General features: G+C 38.9%; 1 protein-coding gene across 1 annotated transcript; it reads left to right on the top strand.

Moving 5' to 3' along the window:
• Positions 1-10,244: 10,244 nt before the first annotated feature.
• Positions 10,245-11,735, top strand: LOC129087909 (actin-related protein 2/3 complex subunit 2-like). Its single transcript, XM_054595000.1, has 2 exons — positions 10,245-10,389; positions 10,547-11,735. The coding sequence occupies exons 1-2, from the start codon at positions 10,245-10,247 to the stop codon at positions 11,587-11,589; spliced, it is 1,188 nt and encodes a 395-aa protein (XP_054450975.1). The 3' UTR covers positions 11,590-11,735.
• The last annotated feature ends 6,570 nt before the right edge of the window (positions 11,736-18,305 follow it).

Below are 18,305 nucleotides of genomic sequence, written 5' to 3'. Positions count from 1 at the left end.
TTCTGCTTTTGCGGGATCTTTGAAGACTAACCTGGAGTTAACCTTGAGGTGGCCCAGCATCTGCTGACTCTGAGAGGTGCTGAAGCTGTCCCCACAGGGTGTACCCCAGCACCTGCAAAAATCCCAGGCATCAGGGGAAGGGCCTTGGCGTCCTAAGCACTGGGGAACCCTCTGTGGGGTGGGATACCAGACTGGGTCGGGCCCCACAGGAAGCAACCTGCTTTGTTGAGGTGGCTGTGCTCAGCAGCAGAAGGCCCGCCCTTGTTTGCTTGGGCTTTCCTGCTGGCTTCTGTGAGAAGGTAGCTAAAAACAGAAGGCTCAGATAACCCCCAGCCCTGGCTCAGACCTAAAAGCTGGAGTTAGACACATTCAGAGACGTGGATCACCTATCCAAGGGGTGGCTGAGCAGCTGGGAGGGAATAATGCCAAGTACACGGTTCCAGATGACACTAATTTTTTCAAAGAGAGCCTTCACATTTTTTCAGAGCCACTCAGTTATTTATTCAACTGACACTTTCTCAGTATTGTTATACCCACTGGAGAAACCAAGAGAAATAAGACACCATAGTTGCCCTCCAGGACTCCAGAGAGGAGCCAGAGGGTCAGCAAGCCTCAGTGGTAGACCTAGAACCAGGGGATCACGGGCACTCCCTGCAGAGAAGTCAGGGGCTCAAGGAAGTGACATCGCCAAGCCATATCTTGGCACTTCTTAGACTTTCATGGGCATACAAATCACCTGATGAGCTTGCTAAAATTCATGTTCTTATTTAGCAGGTCTGGAGTGAACGCTGAGATTATGCATTTTTAACAAGGTCCCAGGTGATGCTGATGTTGCTGGTCCATGGTCCACACTTTGAGTATCAAAATCTCAAGTGGTGTCTAAGAAGGAGCCAGGTACAGAAGTGGGGAAAGATATTTCCATGAGAAGCAGCATCGAGGGTAGGCCACTTCAGGGGTGAGGAGGGTTGAATCTTGAGAGAAGGTGAGGTTTTATTGGATAGCCTTGAAATAGCCCTGGGCTTACTTTTTAATTCTAGTAGGAGCTTAATTCATTCTTTAAGACTCAGCCCCCAAACCCGATATTCTGAGAAACGCAGTCCTAACACTCAGCTGACCCATGTCCCTCTGCTTAGTGGCCTTGTTTCCTTAGTAATTTTTTGTGTTTGTTTGTTTGTTTTTTTTTTTTTTTTTTTGGTCATCTAGGTCATAAGGTCCTCAGAGCAAACCTGGTGGTAGATGACAAGTCACTATGTTAGAGTTTGTAAAGTCCTAGGCTATATAGCTCTATGACGGAGGCCATGGCTTTTCCATTCCACAGATAGCTCATGTCTGATACACGCAAGAAGCTTGTGCTTATTACTTACTGAGTTTTAAATGAATGAATATTAGTACTTCATATTGGGCTCAGCAGGAGAATAACGGAGTTGTTAAGAGCACAGGCACTGGAGTTAGAATGCTTGGGTGCAAATCCTGGCTCTGCTGTGTGTTAGCTGCATAAATCTAGGCATACATATCCTGTGATCGCTCTATGCCTCAATTTCCTTATCTGTAAAATGGAGATGATAGTAGAATTGAGTCAGAGTTGTTGCGAGTCTTATATAACATAGTACATATAAATTGCTTCCAGTGTTTATAACATTCAATACATATTTTTTTATTATTTTTGTTAAGAGCTGAAATTTATATTAGCTAACTTGACCACATATTGACTGATACAGTTTAGTGAGGATGGGCATATTTGTCTACAGTGGGGCTTATGAGTAAATGTTATTTATTTTTGCCATGTCTACCCTTCAGTAACATATATAATGACAGGTAATTATAGTACTTTTTATAGTTTTTTTCCTTGAAATTAAAGTAGGAAAACATGCATTTTGATAGAAATGAGGGTCTTCAAGTGAGACCATTAGTTATGAGGTGGTTTCTAGTTATTTAGGGGTATCATGTGGAAGAATTCTGTCTCCCTGTAAGATCACTTGAGCTGGGTTTCTGGAATTCCAGTGGACCATTAAAGCAGAAATGTTAGGTCAACAGCCAGCCAGTAGGTGTAAACCTAGCTGCAAGTATGTATTATATTGGTGAAAAGGGCCAAGAAGCTCATGCCATCACTGCTCAATACTCTTGTAGATTGCTTACAGTTTATAGTGGTTAATGGGTAGCTCTATCTTCTTTTCTTTTTTGTCTGTGAATACTTAGACCTGTAGTGTTTACACAAGCCACATGTGGCTATTTATATTAATGAAAATGAAATAAAATTAAAATTTAATTGTGCTAGACACATTCCATGTGCTTGGTAGGCACACGTGGCTAGAGGTTAACAAATAGGACAGCACAGATATACATATAGAACATTTCATTGTATAGAACTGACAAAGCGTAAGTGGGCTTTTTGTTTGTTTTTACATTAAGAGTTACCAGTTATAATTGAGATACCCAGAGATGGCAAAATCCAGAACTCATGCAATAAGGATGTTGCAGAATTGAATACAAAAATTAGGAAATGAGAGTGGTAAATTTACTTTTAGTAAAATTTGACTCTACTTTTTTGTTCAACAGCTGCTCAATAACTAGGCACTTATTCTATATATCACAGTAAACTAGGGGATCTGAGGAAGAAAGCAGATATAATCACTGATCCTAAATTGCTTACCACTGAGTTGGATAGATAGTGAATATCTAGAAGAACATTAAATAGCATTCCAAGAAGGTGTGTGAAAAAAATCCAATGAAATGCTGTGAGACCAGATGGGTTTGATAAAATACATGATGCTTACAGTTGACACAACAGGAGACACAAGTGGAATTGAGATAAGGAGACATAAATGGGTACAGCATGCTGGGAAAGCAGGCAGCAGATACTTGAGATGAAGTAAAAATATTTGTAGGCAATCAGACTGGAAATGGGCTGGGGTCAGTTTTCGGAAGCATGAGAATGCCAATCTAAGAGAATTAAATTTTACCCTACAGACAATGGGAGCCACAGAGGGGTTGTGAGCAGAAGAGCATAATCATGCAAGTAGTATTTTGCCAAGGTGAGTCTGGTAAGGCCTAAATAGCTGGACTAGAGGAACCAGCCATCTTAGCTAGGATACTGGCCCAGAGGTTGTGGGTAAAATCCAGACAAGTGATGAGAAAAACCTGAAATAGGGGAAATTGGAAGAAGAGAGATAAAAAGGAAAAACAATTGGTTTTCACTGAGCAGGAAAGAGAAGTGGCAGAAATGTAGACAAAGATGGCTTACCTGTTTTGGATGTTTGAGATTTAGGAAATACCTATTGATTTAGAATTTGGAAGGTGGCTCCTGAATGTTAACCTCATTGGATCCTATTACACATACCTTCTTGAACTGCTATTTAATATTCTTCTATGCACTGAATATTTATCTAACTCCGGAGCAAGCAGCTTGGGTCAGTGATTGCATCGTCAGGCTTTGTGTTTCCCCGCAGAGCCCCTAGTACCATACATGGAAAAAGTACCCAGATGGTGAACCGCTATTCTACAATTAATTGTAGAGTCAAGCCCTATTGTCTAAATATACACTTTACATTTACTGAGGTAAAGAGAAAGAATTCCTTGTTTGTGTCAAAATAAAAATCCTGATAAAATGTTTGATTATGTTGGTAAATAGAAGTGAATGTTCACAAAATGCCAGTTGTCTACAAAACAGTGGTACAACTACCTACCTCACAGAGTGCTGAGGGTTAAATGAGATGCATGCAAACTCCCTAACAATTAGTCATCAATAAATGTCATTTGATTCTAATCTAATAAACTGAACAAGGATTCATGGGACTGGAAAACCCTATGCATAATTTTATAGCACACTTTATCTTTCCACTTACTCATTTATTAGGTGCCATAAAATCAGGGAAGTTCTAGGTTTGTTCCAGATAGCTCTGGGCAGAATTGTTAAAGGTCTTGTTTACTTAACGAGGCAGAAGCCAAGGAGGCAGGACCCAGCCCCAGAGATAATCACACACTTAGATTTCTGGATCACCCTTTACTTGTTCTTGCCTCTTTTACTCTTTTGCACAGGACAGTTGTTGGTGGAGCACTGGACAGTAAGACATAGAGCAATAGCAAAGAAAATTTACCAGAGGGAATGACAGACATTTGTGTGTGATGTGATTGATGTTTTTTAAAATTTTTATTGTTAGTCTATTACAGTTGTCCTGATTTTTCCCCCTTCGTCCTCCTCCACCCAGCCCATTCCGCCCCGCTCCCATAGTCAGTCCTTACACTGTTGTTCATGTTCATGGGTCATTCATACATGCTCTTTGACTAGTCTCTTTCCCTTCTTTCCTCCTTATCCTCCTCCCCTCTGGTCTTTGTCAGTGTGTTCCATGTTTCCAGGCCTCTGGTTCTGTTTTGCTCATTAGTTTATTTTGTTCATTAGATTTCTCTTATAGGTGAAATCATATGGTATTTGTCTTTCAGCAACTGACTTATTACACTTAGCACCCAGTTCCATCCATGCTGTCATGAAGGGTAGGAATTCCTTTTTTCGTTCTGTTGCATAGTATTCCACTGTGTAAAAGTACCATAGTTTTTTTATCCACTCATTTACTGATGGGCACTCAGGCCATTTCCAGCACTTGGCTATTGTAAATAATGCTGCTATGAACATAGGGATGCATAAGTTCTTTTGAATTGGTGATGCAGGGTTTTTAAAGTATATCCCCAGCAGTGGAATTTCTGGGCAAAAAGGCAGTTCAATTTTTAGTTTTTTAAGGAAATTCCATACTGTTTTCCACAGTGGCTGCACCAGTCTGAATTCCCACCGACAGTGCACTAGAGTTCCCTTTTCTCCACATCCTCACCAGCACTTGTTTTTGTTGAGCTATTGATGATAGCCATTCTGACAGGTGTGAGGTGATATCTCATTGTGGTTTTAATTTGCATCTCTCTGATGGCTAGTGATGTTGAGCATCTTTTCACATGTCAATGGGCCATCTGTATGTCCTCTTTGAAGAAGTATCTTTTTAGGTACTTTACCCACTTTTTAATTGGATTTTTTTGTCCTCCTTGTGTTGAGTCATTTGAATTCTTTATATATTTTGGAGATCAAACCCTTGTCCAATGTATCGTTGGCAAATATGTTCTCCCAAATGATTGGTCCCCTTCTTATTTTGATGATGGTTTCTTTAGCTGTGCAGAAGCTTTCTAATTTCATGTAATCCCATTCGTTTATTTTTTCCTTTATTTCCCTTGCCCTAGGAGATATATCAGCAAAAATTTTGCTACCTGGGGTATCTGAAATTGTACTGCCTATGTTTTCCTCTAGGACTTTTATGGTGTCACAACTCATATTTAAGTCTTTTACCCATTTTGAGTTTATTTTGGTGTATGGTTTAAGTTGGTGGTCCAGTTTCTTTTCTTTTCTTTTCTTTTTTTTTTTGCATGTACCAGTCCAGTTCTCCCAAAACCATTTATTGAAAAGGCCATCTTTACTCCATTGTATGTTCATTCCCCCTTTGTCAAATATTAATTAACCATAGAGCTTATTCCTGGGTTCTCTATTCGTTCCATTGATCTGTGTATCTGTTCTTATGCCAGTACTAGACTGTTTTTATTACAGTGGTCTTGCAGTATAATTTGATATTGGGTATTATGATCCCTCCTACTTTGTTCTTCTTTCTCAAGATTGCAGAGACTATTCTGGGTCTTTTTTGGTTCCATACAAATTTTTGAAACATTTTTTCTAGATCTGTGAAATATGCCATTGGTATTTTAATAGGGATTGTATTGAATCTATAGATTGCTTTGGGTAGTATGGACATTTTAATGATGTTAGTTCTTCCAATCTATGAACATAGTATATGCTTACATTTAATTGTATCTTTCTTAATTTCTCTCTTCATTGTTCTCTAGTTTGCCAAGTATAGGTCTTTTACCTCCTTGGTTAAATTTATTCCTAGGTACTTTATTTGTCATGTTGCTATAGTTGTTGTTATGCAAACATAGTTGTTGCTTTGTTGGTATACAAAAATGTCCTTGATTTCTGAATATTGACTTTGTATCCTGCTCTTTTGCCAAATTCACTTATTAGGTTGAATAGTTTTTTGGTGGAATCTATAGCATTTTCTATGTATACTATCATGTTGTCTGCAAATAATGACAGTTTTACTTCCTCCTTTCCAATTTGGATGCCTTTTCTTTCTTTTTCTTGTCCGATTGCTTTTGCTAGAACTTCCAGTACTATACTGAATAAGAGTGGTGAAAGCAGACACACTTGTCTTGTTCCTAATCTTAAGGGGAAAGCTTTTAGTTTTTGCCTGTTGAGTGTGATATTGGCTGTAGGTTTCTCATATATGGCCTTTATTATGTTGAGGTATGCTCCCTCTAGTGATTTATTTTCATAAGCCTGAGAAAATCAATGTCATTGAACTCAAATTAAATATGCCAACTCCTGCCAGAACCCAGCTCCCACTGGGCCATAATACCCTGAGGTGAAGACTAGGGCCCTTCCCTCAATGACTTCTGCCTGGCTCTTCCTTCTGGCCTCACCCTGTGTATCACAGTCAGACAAAAGTACTTAATGAGACCACCTTCAACTTACCAAGAACCCTCAGGAACTTCTTTTACCTGAACAGGAAGTCTAAATTCCACTGCTTGGTTTCCCTCCCAAAATCTAATTCACCATTTTGATTCAACCATATTTCTCATTTTCCAAGTGCATGTTTAGCTCCAATAAGGAAGAAGTGTGCTCTTTACTGGACTGATAGATCCAATACTCAGTTCCCTTCTCTGCTTTGGCCACTGCTCTTGTCCAGTATGACCTCACTGTTGCCCTCTGCTCTGTTAAATGTTACTCATGCTTCAAGACACATCCATAAGCTACTTCTTCTATGAACCCCTTTCTGACTAGATTATTCCAGCCTGTATGCATGTCATCTTTTTCTGGACTCCTACTGCACTTATTTACAGTGACAAAAATTTACCACTGCCTAATTGTCTCGTTTCTTACTTGTGTTTTTCCAACAACATTGAAGTCAGGGTTTATGTCTTGCCCTTTAAATCACATCATCAAGATGGAAGTTATGGTTAATATATAGGTTTCAGTCATACAATTCTATAATACGTCATTTGTAGACTGTATTGTGCATTTACCACCCTAGGTCAAATCTCCTTCCCTTACCATTTATCCCCTCTAGAGCCTCTTCTCCCTCCCCCTACTCTCCTTTCCCTCTGGTAATCACCATACTGTTGTCTATGAATTTTTTTCTTAATCCCTTCACCTTTTCTTCCAGTAGAATTTTGAATAAAAGTGGTGAGAGTGGACATCCTTGTCTTATTCCTGATCTTAAGGGGGAAAGCATTCTGTATTTCACCATTAAACAGTATTTTAGCTGTGGAATTTTCAGAGATGCCCTTTATCAGGTTAAGAATATTCCCTTTAATTCCTAGTTTGTTGAATGTTTTTATCATGAAAGGCTGTTGGATTTTGTCAAATGTGCCTGTTGAGATGATAATGTGGGGTTTTTTTTCCTGTCGATATGGTGTATTATATTAATTCATTTTCAGATACCAAACCAACCATGCGTTTATGGGAAAAATCCCACTTTGTCATGGTGTGTAATTCTTTTTATATGTTGCTAAGGGCTAGTATTTTGTTGAGGACTTATGTATCCATATTCATAAAAGATATTGGTCTACAGTGATTGTCTGGTTTTGATATCAGGTTAATACTGATCTCATACTGAGTTGGAAAATGTCCTTTCCTCTTCCATTTTTTTTTGAAAGAGTTTATGAAAAAAAGGATATTAATTCTTCTTTAGATATTTGGTGGAATTCAGCATTGAAGCCACCTGAGCCTGGACTTTTCACTGTGGATGAGTTTTTGATTACCAATTCAATCTTTTCACTTGTTATAGTTCTATTCAAGTCATGTATTCTAGAGTCAATTTTGGTAGCTTGTGTTTTTCTAAGAATTTGTCCATTTCATCTATGTTATCATGTATCTGCATAGTATTTGTCCATTTCATCTGTTACCTAATGTATTGTTCATAGTATTCCTTTATAATTATTTTTTGTTCCTGTAAACTCTTATGTTTCAGATTAGCAAAGTTATCCTGATTGCTAAAGAGTATTGAAGGGCATGTCAATGATGTTTATTTATCTCTTTTGGTCCAATAATTATAGCTACTAGAGTTTTTCTTGAGGAATTGTGAATAAGAGTTTATGTATAAAAATATTTGGAATAGAATTAATTATAATATCAAGAATAGAATTGACAAGCTGATTCTAAAATTTATATGGGAATTCAGGCAATTCACAATATACAAAACAATCTGGAAAAAAATAGATTTAAGTGGGTGGATTCACATTTCTCAATTTCAAAACTTACTACAAAGTAGTATTAGTCAAGGCAGTGTGATTCTGGCATAATGATACACATTATAGATCAAATGAATAAAATTGAGAGTCCAGAAATAAATACATGTGTCTATGGTCAATTGATTTTCATCAAGGGTTCCAAGACCATTCAATGGAGAAATAATAGTTGTTTCAGCAGATGGTATTGGGACAGTCTGGTAGCCACATGTAAAACAAATGAAATCAAGCCCTTTCCTCACAACAGATAAAAACTTAACTCAAAAGGGATCAAAGGCCTACATGTAAGAGCTAAAACTATTAAATTCTTAGAAAAAACATAGGGGTAAATCTTCATGATATGGAATTTGACAGTGGATTCTTAGAATGATACTAAAGGCATGAGCAACAAAAGAAAAAATAGACAAATTGGACTTTATCAAAATTTAAAACTTTTGAAATTTAAGGACGCTATCAAGAAAAAGATAGCTCACAGAATGGGCAAATATAACTGTGAATCATATATGTGATAAGGGACTCATATTCACAACATACACAAACTTACACAATTCAATAACAGAATGACAAATGACCCCATTTTAAAAAATGGTCAAAGGATCTGAATGCAAGTTCTTCAAAGAAGATATACTACAAATGACCAGGTAAGCACAAGATGCTTGACATCATTAGACATCAGGGAAATGCAAATCAAAACCACAGTGAGATAAATAAAATGCTAGAATCATTTTGATTCCACTAGAATGATAAAATAAAAGTCAGATAATGACAAGTGTTAATATTGCAAATATATAAAAACAGGAACCCTCATGCACTGCTGATGGAAATTTAAAATGGTGAGGCCATTTTGTAAAACACTCTGGCAGTTCTTCAATGGTTAAACATTAATCATTCTGTGACTCAACAATCTGATTTCTAGCTATATTCCCAAGAGAAACAAACACCTATAAATGAATGTTTATAGCAGCATTACTTATAATAGCTAAAAAGTAGAAAGAGCCCAAATTTCTATCAGCTGATGAATGGATAAACACAATGTGATACATCCATACAGTGGGATATTATTTGCCATAAAGATGTCTGAAACACTGATACATGCTACCACATTGATGAACCCTGAAAATATTATGATAAATGAAAGAACCCAGTCACAAAAGACTACAATTACATGACTCTTTTTCAATGAAATGTCCAGAATAGGAAAGTCTCTAGAGACAGGAAGTAGATTAGTAGTTGCTAAGGGCTGGGAGGCCTAAAGGCTTAGGGAGGTGATAGTTAAATGATAGTCTCTTTTTGGAGTGATGAAAATGTCATAAAACTGACCGTGGTGGTCTTTGCATGTTTGTGAATGTACCAAAAAAAAAAAAAAAATTATTGACATGTACACTTCAAGGGGTGAACTGTGTGGTATTGTGAACTATAGCTCAATAAAGCAGTAAAAAAATCTACTTTTCAACATATCAGTTATAGAACTGAACAATATTTAGAAAATGCAAAAGAATATATGGTCAAATATTTTTCTGTTTGAAACTTTGTGTTAATAATATCTCTGTTCATGATTTATTGACATGTAATTCATCATCATGGTTTCTAGCATTTGATGATCAAGGTGACTGATAAACTTTTTATCTGGGGAACTTAAAAAAAAAGAGAGGGACTGAAGGTGTGGGCTCTGTGATGTTTAAAAATCCTGACTCTGGTTCAGGGTTTTCAAAGTTATATCTTAAAGACTTGACCAAAGGGCAGGGACTGCCATCTTCCTCTCCACCTCCCACACCTATTCCCAATGTTAGCTTCTATCATAGAAGCCCTAATTTTAGATACTTTCTATAATGAGTACCTGAATAAACTTGTATTTGAAAAAAGATTCCTTAGCTAAAGGTTGAAAACTACCAGTTCCAGTCATTGGAGACATGAGGGTGAGCCGACCTGTTACAGGGGTGTGGTATTCTAGGCTGACTCCTCATCGTGGCTATCGGAACGCCGAACTGCTTATGGGACCTAATGTAGAGGATGGGACCCTATCCCCTTCCCACAGAAAAAATAATAATGCTCCTTGTAGGAAGCTTGGAAAGCACAAAAAAGTATAACGAAAACAGTCCTACCACCCAGAAAGAAACATTATTAATCTTGGGGTACTTTTCAGTTTTCCAATTACACACATTCATATAAATTTAATTTGTCATAGTTGAGGGGGACCGGTCTTGTGGGTGAGGCGGCGGCAGGGGCACCGGCGGCGGCGGCGGCGGCGGCTCGGCAGGCGGGTTCAGGCTTCTGGGGCCAGCCGCCGCCAGGATCCTGCTGGAGGTGAACAACCGCATCGTCGAGGAGACGCTCGCGCTCAAGTTTGAGAACGCGGCAGCCGGAAACAAACCAGAAACAGTAGGAGTCACATTTGCAGATTTTGATGGTGTCCTTTATCATATTTCAAATCCTAATGGAGACAAAACAAAAGTGATGGTCAGTATTTCTTTGCAATTCTACAAGGAACTTCAGGTACATGGTGCTGATGAGCTACTAAAGAGAGTGTACGGGAGTCACTTGGTAAATCCAGAATCGGGGTACAATGTCTCTTTGCTATACGACCTTGAAAATCTGCCTGCATCCAAGGATTCCATTGTGCATCAGGCTGGCATGTTGAAACGAAATTGTTTTGCCTCTGTCTTTGAGAAATACTTCCAGTTCCAAGAAGAGGGGAAGGTAGGCGAGAACAGGGCAGTCATCCATTATAGAGATGATGAGACCATGTACGTTGAGACTAAAAAGACCAGAGTCACAGTAGTCTTCAGCACAGTGTTTAAGGATGACGACGATGTGGTCATTGGAAAGGTGTTCATGCAGGAGTTCAAAGAAGGACGCAGAGCCAGCCCCACAGCCCCACAGGTCCTCGTTAGCCACAGGGAACCTCCTCTGGAGCTGAAAGACACCGACGCTGCTGTGGGTGACAACATTGGCTATATTACCTTTGTGCTGTTCCCTCGCCACACCAACGCCAGTGCTCGAGACAACGCCATCAACCTGATCCACACGTTCCGGGACGACCTGCGCTACCACATCAAGTGCCCTAAGGCCTATATTCCCACACGTGTGCGGGCAAAAACATCTGACTTCCTCAAGGTGCTGAACCGTGCACGCCCAGATGCTGGGAAGAAGGAAATGAAAACAATCACGGGGAAGACGTTTTCATCCCGCTCACTCTTGGGAACCAGAAGAGGAAGCGGCTGGCACCTGAAGGCTGGAACACTTGCTACTGGATAATCGTAGCTTTTAATGTTGCACCTCTTCAGGTTCTTAAGGAATTCTCCATTTTGGTTCCATTTTGTACACGTTTGGAAAATAATCTGCAGAAACGAGCTGTGCTTGCAAGGACTTCATAGATCCCAAGAATTAAAAAAAAAAAAAAAAGAAAGAAAAATCCACTTGATCAACTTAATTCCTTTTCTTTATTGTCCCTCCCTCACTCCCCTTCCCTTCCATGCTCCTTCCAAGCTGTTTTGCTTTGCAATATGTTACTGGTAATGAGCTGCAGGATAATGCAGTCTTAACTTGTTTTCTCCTAAGTATTTGAGTTCCAAAGTCTTGTATCTAAAATATGGTTGGGGTCATTAATAAAGAAAATCTTTCTATCTTAAAAAAAAAAAGAAATTTAATTTGTCATAGTTGAGATCATCCCATATGTTGAAGTGAAGGGGCTGGACCTTTGTATCTCCAGGTGGACCACTGATTGGTTTTAGGCTGACCCTGGAAGGATGTATGGCTTAGGCCAGGTAGTGATCTTTAGCCAAGGCAGTCCTCTAAGAGCACTCTGAGCTGAAGGCTGTCTTGGGGCAGCATTCCCAGAAGCTAGGAGAATAACTCCTTCATTCCCAAGGGGGGATCAGCGCAGACATCACAGCCTCCACTACAGCCATAATACCTCACCATATAGTCAATAATAATAATGGCTGAAATTGAGCACTTACCTCATTACAGCACTGTGCTAGATGATCTCGCTTAGCCCACAGCCACCCAAAGAGATGGTTATTAATAGTGTTTCCATTTACCATGAGGAAATAAGACAGTCACTACTTGGTCCCACAGCTGATAAATTGGGGAACCAGAATTTGAACCCTAAGTCCTGTCTTTATTAGTTTTGGTAAGAACCTAAAAGAATGTTTTCAAGGAAGAATTTAAGTTTCCTACTACCTAAACTTATTGTGGTAATCATTTCACAATGCTAATCAAACCATTATGCTGTACACCTTAAAATTATACAGTGATATATGTCAATTATCATTCATGAAAACTGGGGGGATGGATAAATTACAGATACTGTATTAAAAAAAGAACTTAAGTTTCCAGGAAAAATGTAACCACATATTGAAGTGATAAGAGATTTACAGCACTCCCCTTTCAATTTGAGGATAAACTAGAAGAAAAGGTAAAAATAATCATTGCTAGCCCCCGAATTAGAAATACCTAAATAAAATACATTTATTTAGTCTGCATTTTAAAAGGTTGTGAATAAAGGACAACAGAAACTGTGGGGAGTCACTTATAACATGTTCAATTCAAACTATTTTGGGGAGAGGTGAATATAAAATTTCCTCTTTTTCATCTGTTCCCTTTGCCCTTCAAACTGCAGATTTTTTAAAAGTGGGGATTTGTCCCTACTTTATTAAAGATTGAGTGGAATTCTAATAAAACAAAAAGCAGCGACTACACATTAATGTGAAACCTTCAATTCAACCTGGCCCTTTTTACTACTGTGCATGCAAATTATTATTTCTACTATGTGTGAAAAGGGAAGGGAATGGTAGGGTTGTGTGTGGCCGTCCCAGATCCTTTAATGCATACTGCATTTTGTGTTATTTCTTACTTTTGAAAAGCTATTTCAAGTAAGGGATGATAAAGATTAACATTTTATTCTTTATATTATTATAGATGTTAGAATTTTTTATTTGGTTGAGTACATCTCCCATTTTTACCTTCATACAATCATTTTACTAAATTTTTTTCTGTGGCCTACCCGGATTTTTCAAAAATTTTTTTAAATAAACTCTTTCTGAGAAAGAATTTACCAGTTGTTTGTATGGTCCTATTTGCCATCCTATAATCTTCTACACATGCTGCTTATTTGTCAGAATGAATACTGTTTCAGGGAGACTGGGTTTATTTATTTATCCCACTTAGGCATCAGCACAAAAATTAAAATCCAGACTCAGTTATTGCTGGGGAGTGTTCTCAGCATTGTAATTTGGTTGCCAGGCAACCTGTGGGTGGGCCTTTGAGAGAGAAAGAGAAACCTCCATCACTGACTGGCCAGTCAGTGCTTCAAGAGCAGTATTGGCTTTCATTTCAAACGTGCTAAATAATAGGACCATGCAATTTGCCTCTTTTAATCCAAGTTGCTTACTTTTCTTTTTGAATGGAAAATTAACCTGGTTTATTGTTGGGTAACATTTGCAACCATACTTCCTCTGCCAGGCATTTTTCAAAAAATGAATAAATAAATAAATAAATAGGTGTTTCCTTCTTTGGGAAATCAAGAAGTTCTGTTTCTTCATGTTTTAAATCTTCTCTCTCTCTCTCTCTCTCTCTCTTTCTCTCCTTCCCTTCCTCCCTTCACTTTTTTGGTTAAGAAAACACATTATTTGCAACCTGTTAAGGCAAGAGATAGAAAACACCAAGAAAAAGAGAGTTCAGGTAATCACTTTATGAACCATAAGCACACTCACATATTTTCTAGGAAGCCATATTTAATAGACTTATTTGTTAGCTACTATTATTTAGGCTCTGAAATACACACACACTGATGAATCAGAATTGCTGCCAATATTGAGTGCCCCAAGTAAAAGACGGTAGTTCTGCGTATAGGGTAGGGTTGGGGGTAGAAAGAGCCCTCCCATGGCCTGAGGAGGAGCTGTGAGACTGACCTAGGCAATAGACAATGCTCTGGAAATTTGGCAGGGGGTCCAAGGGGACTACTACATTTCTACTGTGGCACAGAGCCAGTACCCTCTGCTGACTGCCTGCTCTCACATTTGACTGAGCACAGAGTAGGTGCTCAACAAACATGTTGGCAATACACAAGTCTTCATGTATGGAGGCTGGTTTTAGAAAATACTGTCAGAACAGCTGCACTTGGTCATAGAGTTGTAGGGGAGAGTATTTTGGGCCTCACATAATTTCCTGTCTTAGGGATGAAGAAAATGGACTAGCTGCCAAGACTGGCAAGCTGTTCCTGGATGAATGTGAACTAGGCTAAAGCTCTGCATCATCGAAAACTCCTATGCTTTTTCCCTTTTGAGTAATTTAATTTTCATCTGCCTGCCTAAAGCTTGCAAGAGCTGTCAAGAGTGAGTTTAAGGTTACCTTCAGAATAACTTTAACAGGATTCTTATGACTCTGCAGATTTATAAAACGTGGTCCAGGCAAAGGATGCCAAGACATTAACTTGAGGTTCTTCTTTGGAAACCCTTCTCATCTTTTTTCTTTCTGTTGCTCTAAGTAATTTAGATCCGTACTGTCCCAGGACTGGGCACCAATCCAGCCTGCCAACTGGGCTTCCCGCTGGCAGGCTTCTACTTACCAGTTAATCCACCGTATTTCCACATCCTCTTCCTTCCTTAAGCTTTCGTTTGCAGCATCTCCAATTGTTTGTCCTTTCTCTTGAATGCCACATTTGTCCACCATTGGTTCATAGGGTCAGCTCTTTTCACAATCACATCGAACAGAACTCCGAGGTTAGTATGTCTTAAAATGGAAGCCAGGCCACGTTGGTGGTGTTCAGAGATTTTCTCCAAGGTCTGAGCTCTGGAAGTTTGAGAAACAATGACCTGTACTGTTTTCACTTGGACAGCTGACCCTCCATTGTGCAGTTGAGTTTTTAACCCATCATAATGTTATCAAAAGTGGACCCATCTGGGGGAGCCCAGGTACTATTACCGAAACAATGTCCTCCTTCTCCGGGGTCCCTCTGTTCTAGGTTCTTTGACCGCGGCCCCCTTAGAAATCATGGCTCTCAATGGCAGAGTTTGGTGAAAAGGAAAGGAACTATTTATTCAAAAGTTATACAGGGTTTGAATAATGGCTAAATGTCGCTGCTAAATCTCAAAATCCCTTTAAAACACCCACCAACACACACTTTCCCCCACTTTGGGCCAGTCAGACCAATTAGGGGTACCGTCCTTCAGAAAAGAAAGGACAGGAGACCGGAGCTTGCCTAGGCAGGCCCCTCACTGTTCCCAGCACCATCCACTGTGTCCCGTGATCTCCAGTTCTTAACCCAAACCCACGAGGCACCTCCTCATGGCTCACTAGCAAGAGTCCTTTCTCCACTTTTCTTCCCGCATGGTCTTCGCACTGTTCCCGGGGTGTGGGGCAAACCCTCTCCAGCCCTCCTGAATAGGGATGTAATGGGGGACGGGTGGTGCAGAGCTGCCTCCCAACTATACCCTGGGTTTAAGTTATGCAAACCTTCCTGGTTAGCTTTGTTGATATGCAAAAAACCCATCTCCACGTATGAGATATGAAACTATCCTGCTGTTATTGACATGCAAAATGACTCAATGGCTCTGCTCCAAGTCTCCCCTCCCACATGGTGGCCCGCCTTGTGGAGGGTAGGAGAATATCCAATATTTTTCTTGGACACCCTAAGTTCTGGACCCTGTTACAGATCCCCCATTTCACCCCTTACAGTAGTGCTTTACATTGATCTTGGATAGTTACAGGGGATACTGGATAGTTACAGGGGAGAGGCACAACCAGGAGGAAGAGAGAGAGGGAGAGAGAGGGAATGAATTACTAAGATCCTACTGTCTGAAGAAGATGGATTTAAAATCTTAACTGGGTGAATTTCTACATCCTTGTATGTGCCTAGACAGAAAGACTCACAGACTTTAATCATTTTCTTTTGTAAAAGAAATATATATGTTGTTTTTGAGTGATAAATTGATACAAGCTTTATTTTTAGAAAGTACATAGTATTTTTAAAATTTGTTAACTTATTGAGACATAATTAACAATAATAAAATGCACAGATTTAAAGTATAGTTTGATGAATGTTGACAAATGTGTACATCTGCATCTTATTGCACAATCATGATGTTGAATATTTTCATAACCCAGTATTGTTCCATCTTGCGTTTTTGCCATCAAGCACAACTCCCACATTTACCTCTAATCCCTACCCCAGGCTACTACACTTCTGATATCTGTTACCATTGATAAGCTTTGAAGGTTTTAGAACTTTATATGAATGGAATTATAATAGTGTATACTCTATTGTGTCATTTATGTAATGGTTTTGAGAATTATCCATATTGCTATGGTGTTGGTATGTTACTCCTTTTTATTACTGAGTTGTATTCCATTGTTAAAGATACCACAATTAGTCTACTTTCATGTATGATGAACATTTGGTGTTGGTTCTGGTTTGGGGCTATTGTGAATAAAGCTGCTGTACACATTCACATGTATTTCTTTTTGTGGATAGTGTATGTTTTCATTTCTCTTGGATAAATACCTAGAAGTTCAATTGCTAAATTATAGAGTAGGCAAACATTTAACATTGTAAGAAACTACCAAAATACTTTCCAAAATGGTTGTACCATTTTACATACTCACTGACAATATATGAGAGTTCCAGTTTCTCTGCATCCTCATCAGCATTTGGTTTAGTCAGTTTGATTTTAGTGAATGTATAATGCTATCTCCTTGTGATTTTGATTTGTATCTCCTTGATGACAAATGATGTTGAGTATCTTTTGTTTCTGATCTCTGAACTCTTTGGCCATTTGTATAATTTCTTTTTTATTAAAGATTTTATTTATTTATTTATTTTTAGAGAGAGAGAAAGGGAGGGAGAAAGAGAGGGAGAGAAACATCTATGCTGGTTGCCTTTTGTGCGTCCCCTACCGGTAAACCTGGCCTGCAACCCAGGCATGTGCCCTGACTGGGAATTGAGCCGGCAACCCTTTGGTTCGCAGGCTGGCATTCAGTCCACTGAGCCATACCAGCCAGAGCTGTATAATTTCTTTTTGAAATGGTTATTCTAACCTCTTGCTTATTTTTATCTACCAGTTTGCTTCTTATTATTGAGTTGCAAGGATTCTTTATGTATTTGGGACACAAGATATACATCAAATATATGTATTGCTAATGTTTTCTTTCAGTATGAGGCTTATCCTTGCCATTCCTTAATGGTATCTTTTGAAGTGCAGAAATGCTTAATTTTGATGAAATATGGTTTCTTTTTTTCCCTTTTATTGAGTTTATTGGGACACTGGTTAACAAAATTATACAAGTTTGAGTTGCACAATTCCACAAAATGTTATCTGTACATTATATTGCGTGTTCACCACACAAAGTCGAGTCTCCTTTCACCTCCATTTATCCCCCATTTACCCTCTTCCACCTTCTCCATCCTCCTTTCCCATGGCAATCACTACATTGTTGTCCATGTCCATGAGTTTTTTCTCTTCTTGTTTAATTGTTTGCTCAGTCCCCAATGAACAAGCAAAACAGAGGCAGACTCACAGACAGAGAGAAGGCTGACAGCTGTTGAGGGTGGGGGTGATTTAAGGGGCTGGGTGGGGGATGGATGGAATATGGTTTCTCAGTTTTTTCTTTTACCGTTAAAACTTCCTATTAAGAAATTTTTGCCTACTCTACATTGTAAAGATATTCTTCTGGAGCTTCTAGAAATTTTATAGTTTTAGCTTTTACATTTAGGACTGTGATCCAATTTGAGATACTTTTTGTGTATGATGTGAGATAAGGGTTTAGATTCAGTTTCTTCCATATGGATGTTCAGTTGTTCCAATATTATTTGCTTAAAAGGCTATCCAAGAAGAAACATTGAATTATCTTGGCACTCTTGTCAAAGACCAGTTGATTGCGTGTGTATGTGTGCACGTGCACTTGGTATGTTTAAGTACTGATCTGTTTTTGTGTTTATTTCAGCCTAAATTTATAGCAACATCACAAGAGTA

Source organism: Pteronotus mesoamericanus, unplaced genomic scaffold (genome assembly GCF_021234165.1).
Source record: "Pteronotus mesoamericanus isolate MK-2021 breed Mesoamerican mustached bat unplaced genomic scaffold, CSHL_Meso_final scaffold_54, whole genome shotgun sequence".
Lineage (NCBI taxonomy): Eukaryota > Metazoa > Chordata > Mammalia > Chiroptera > Mormoopidae > Pteronotus > Pteronotus mesoamericanus.
The sequence above is the reverse complement of the archived record's forward strand: the minus strand, read 5'-3'. Positions and strand labels throughout refer to the sequence as shown.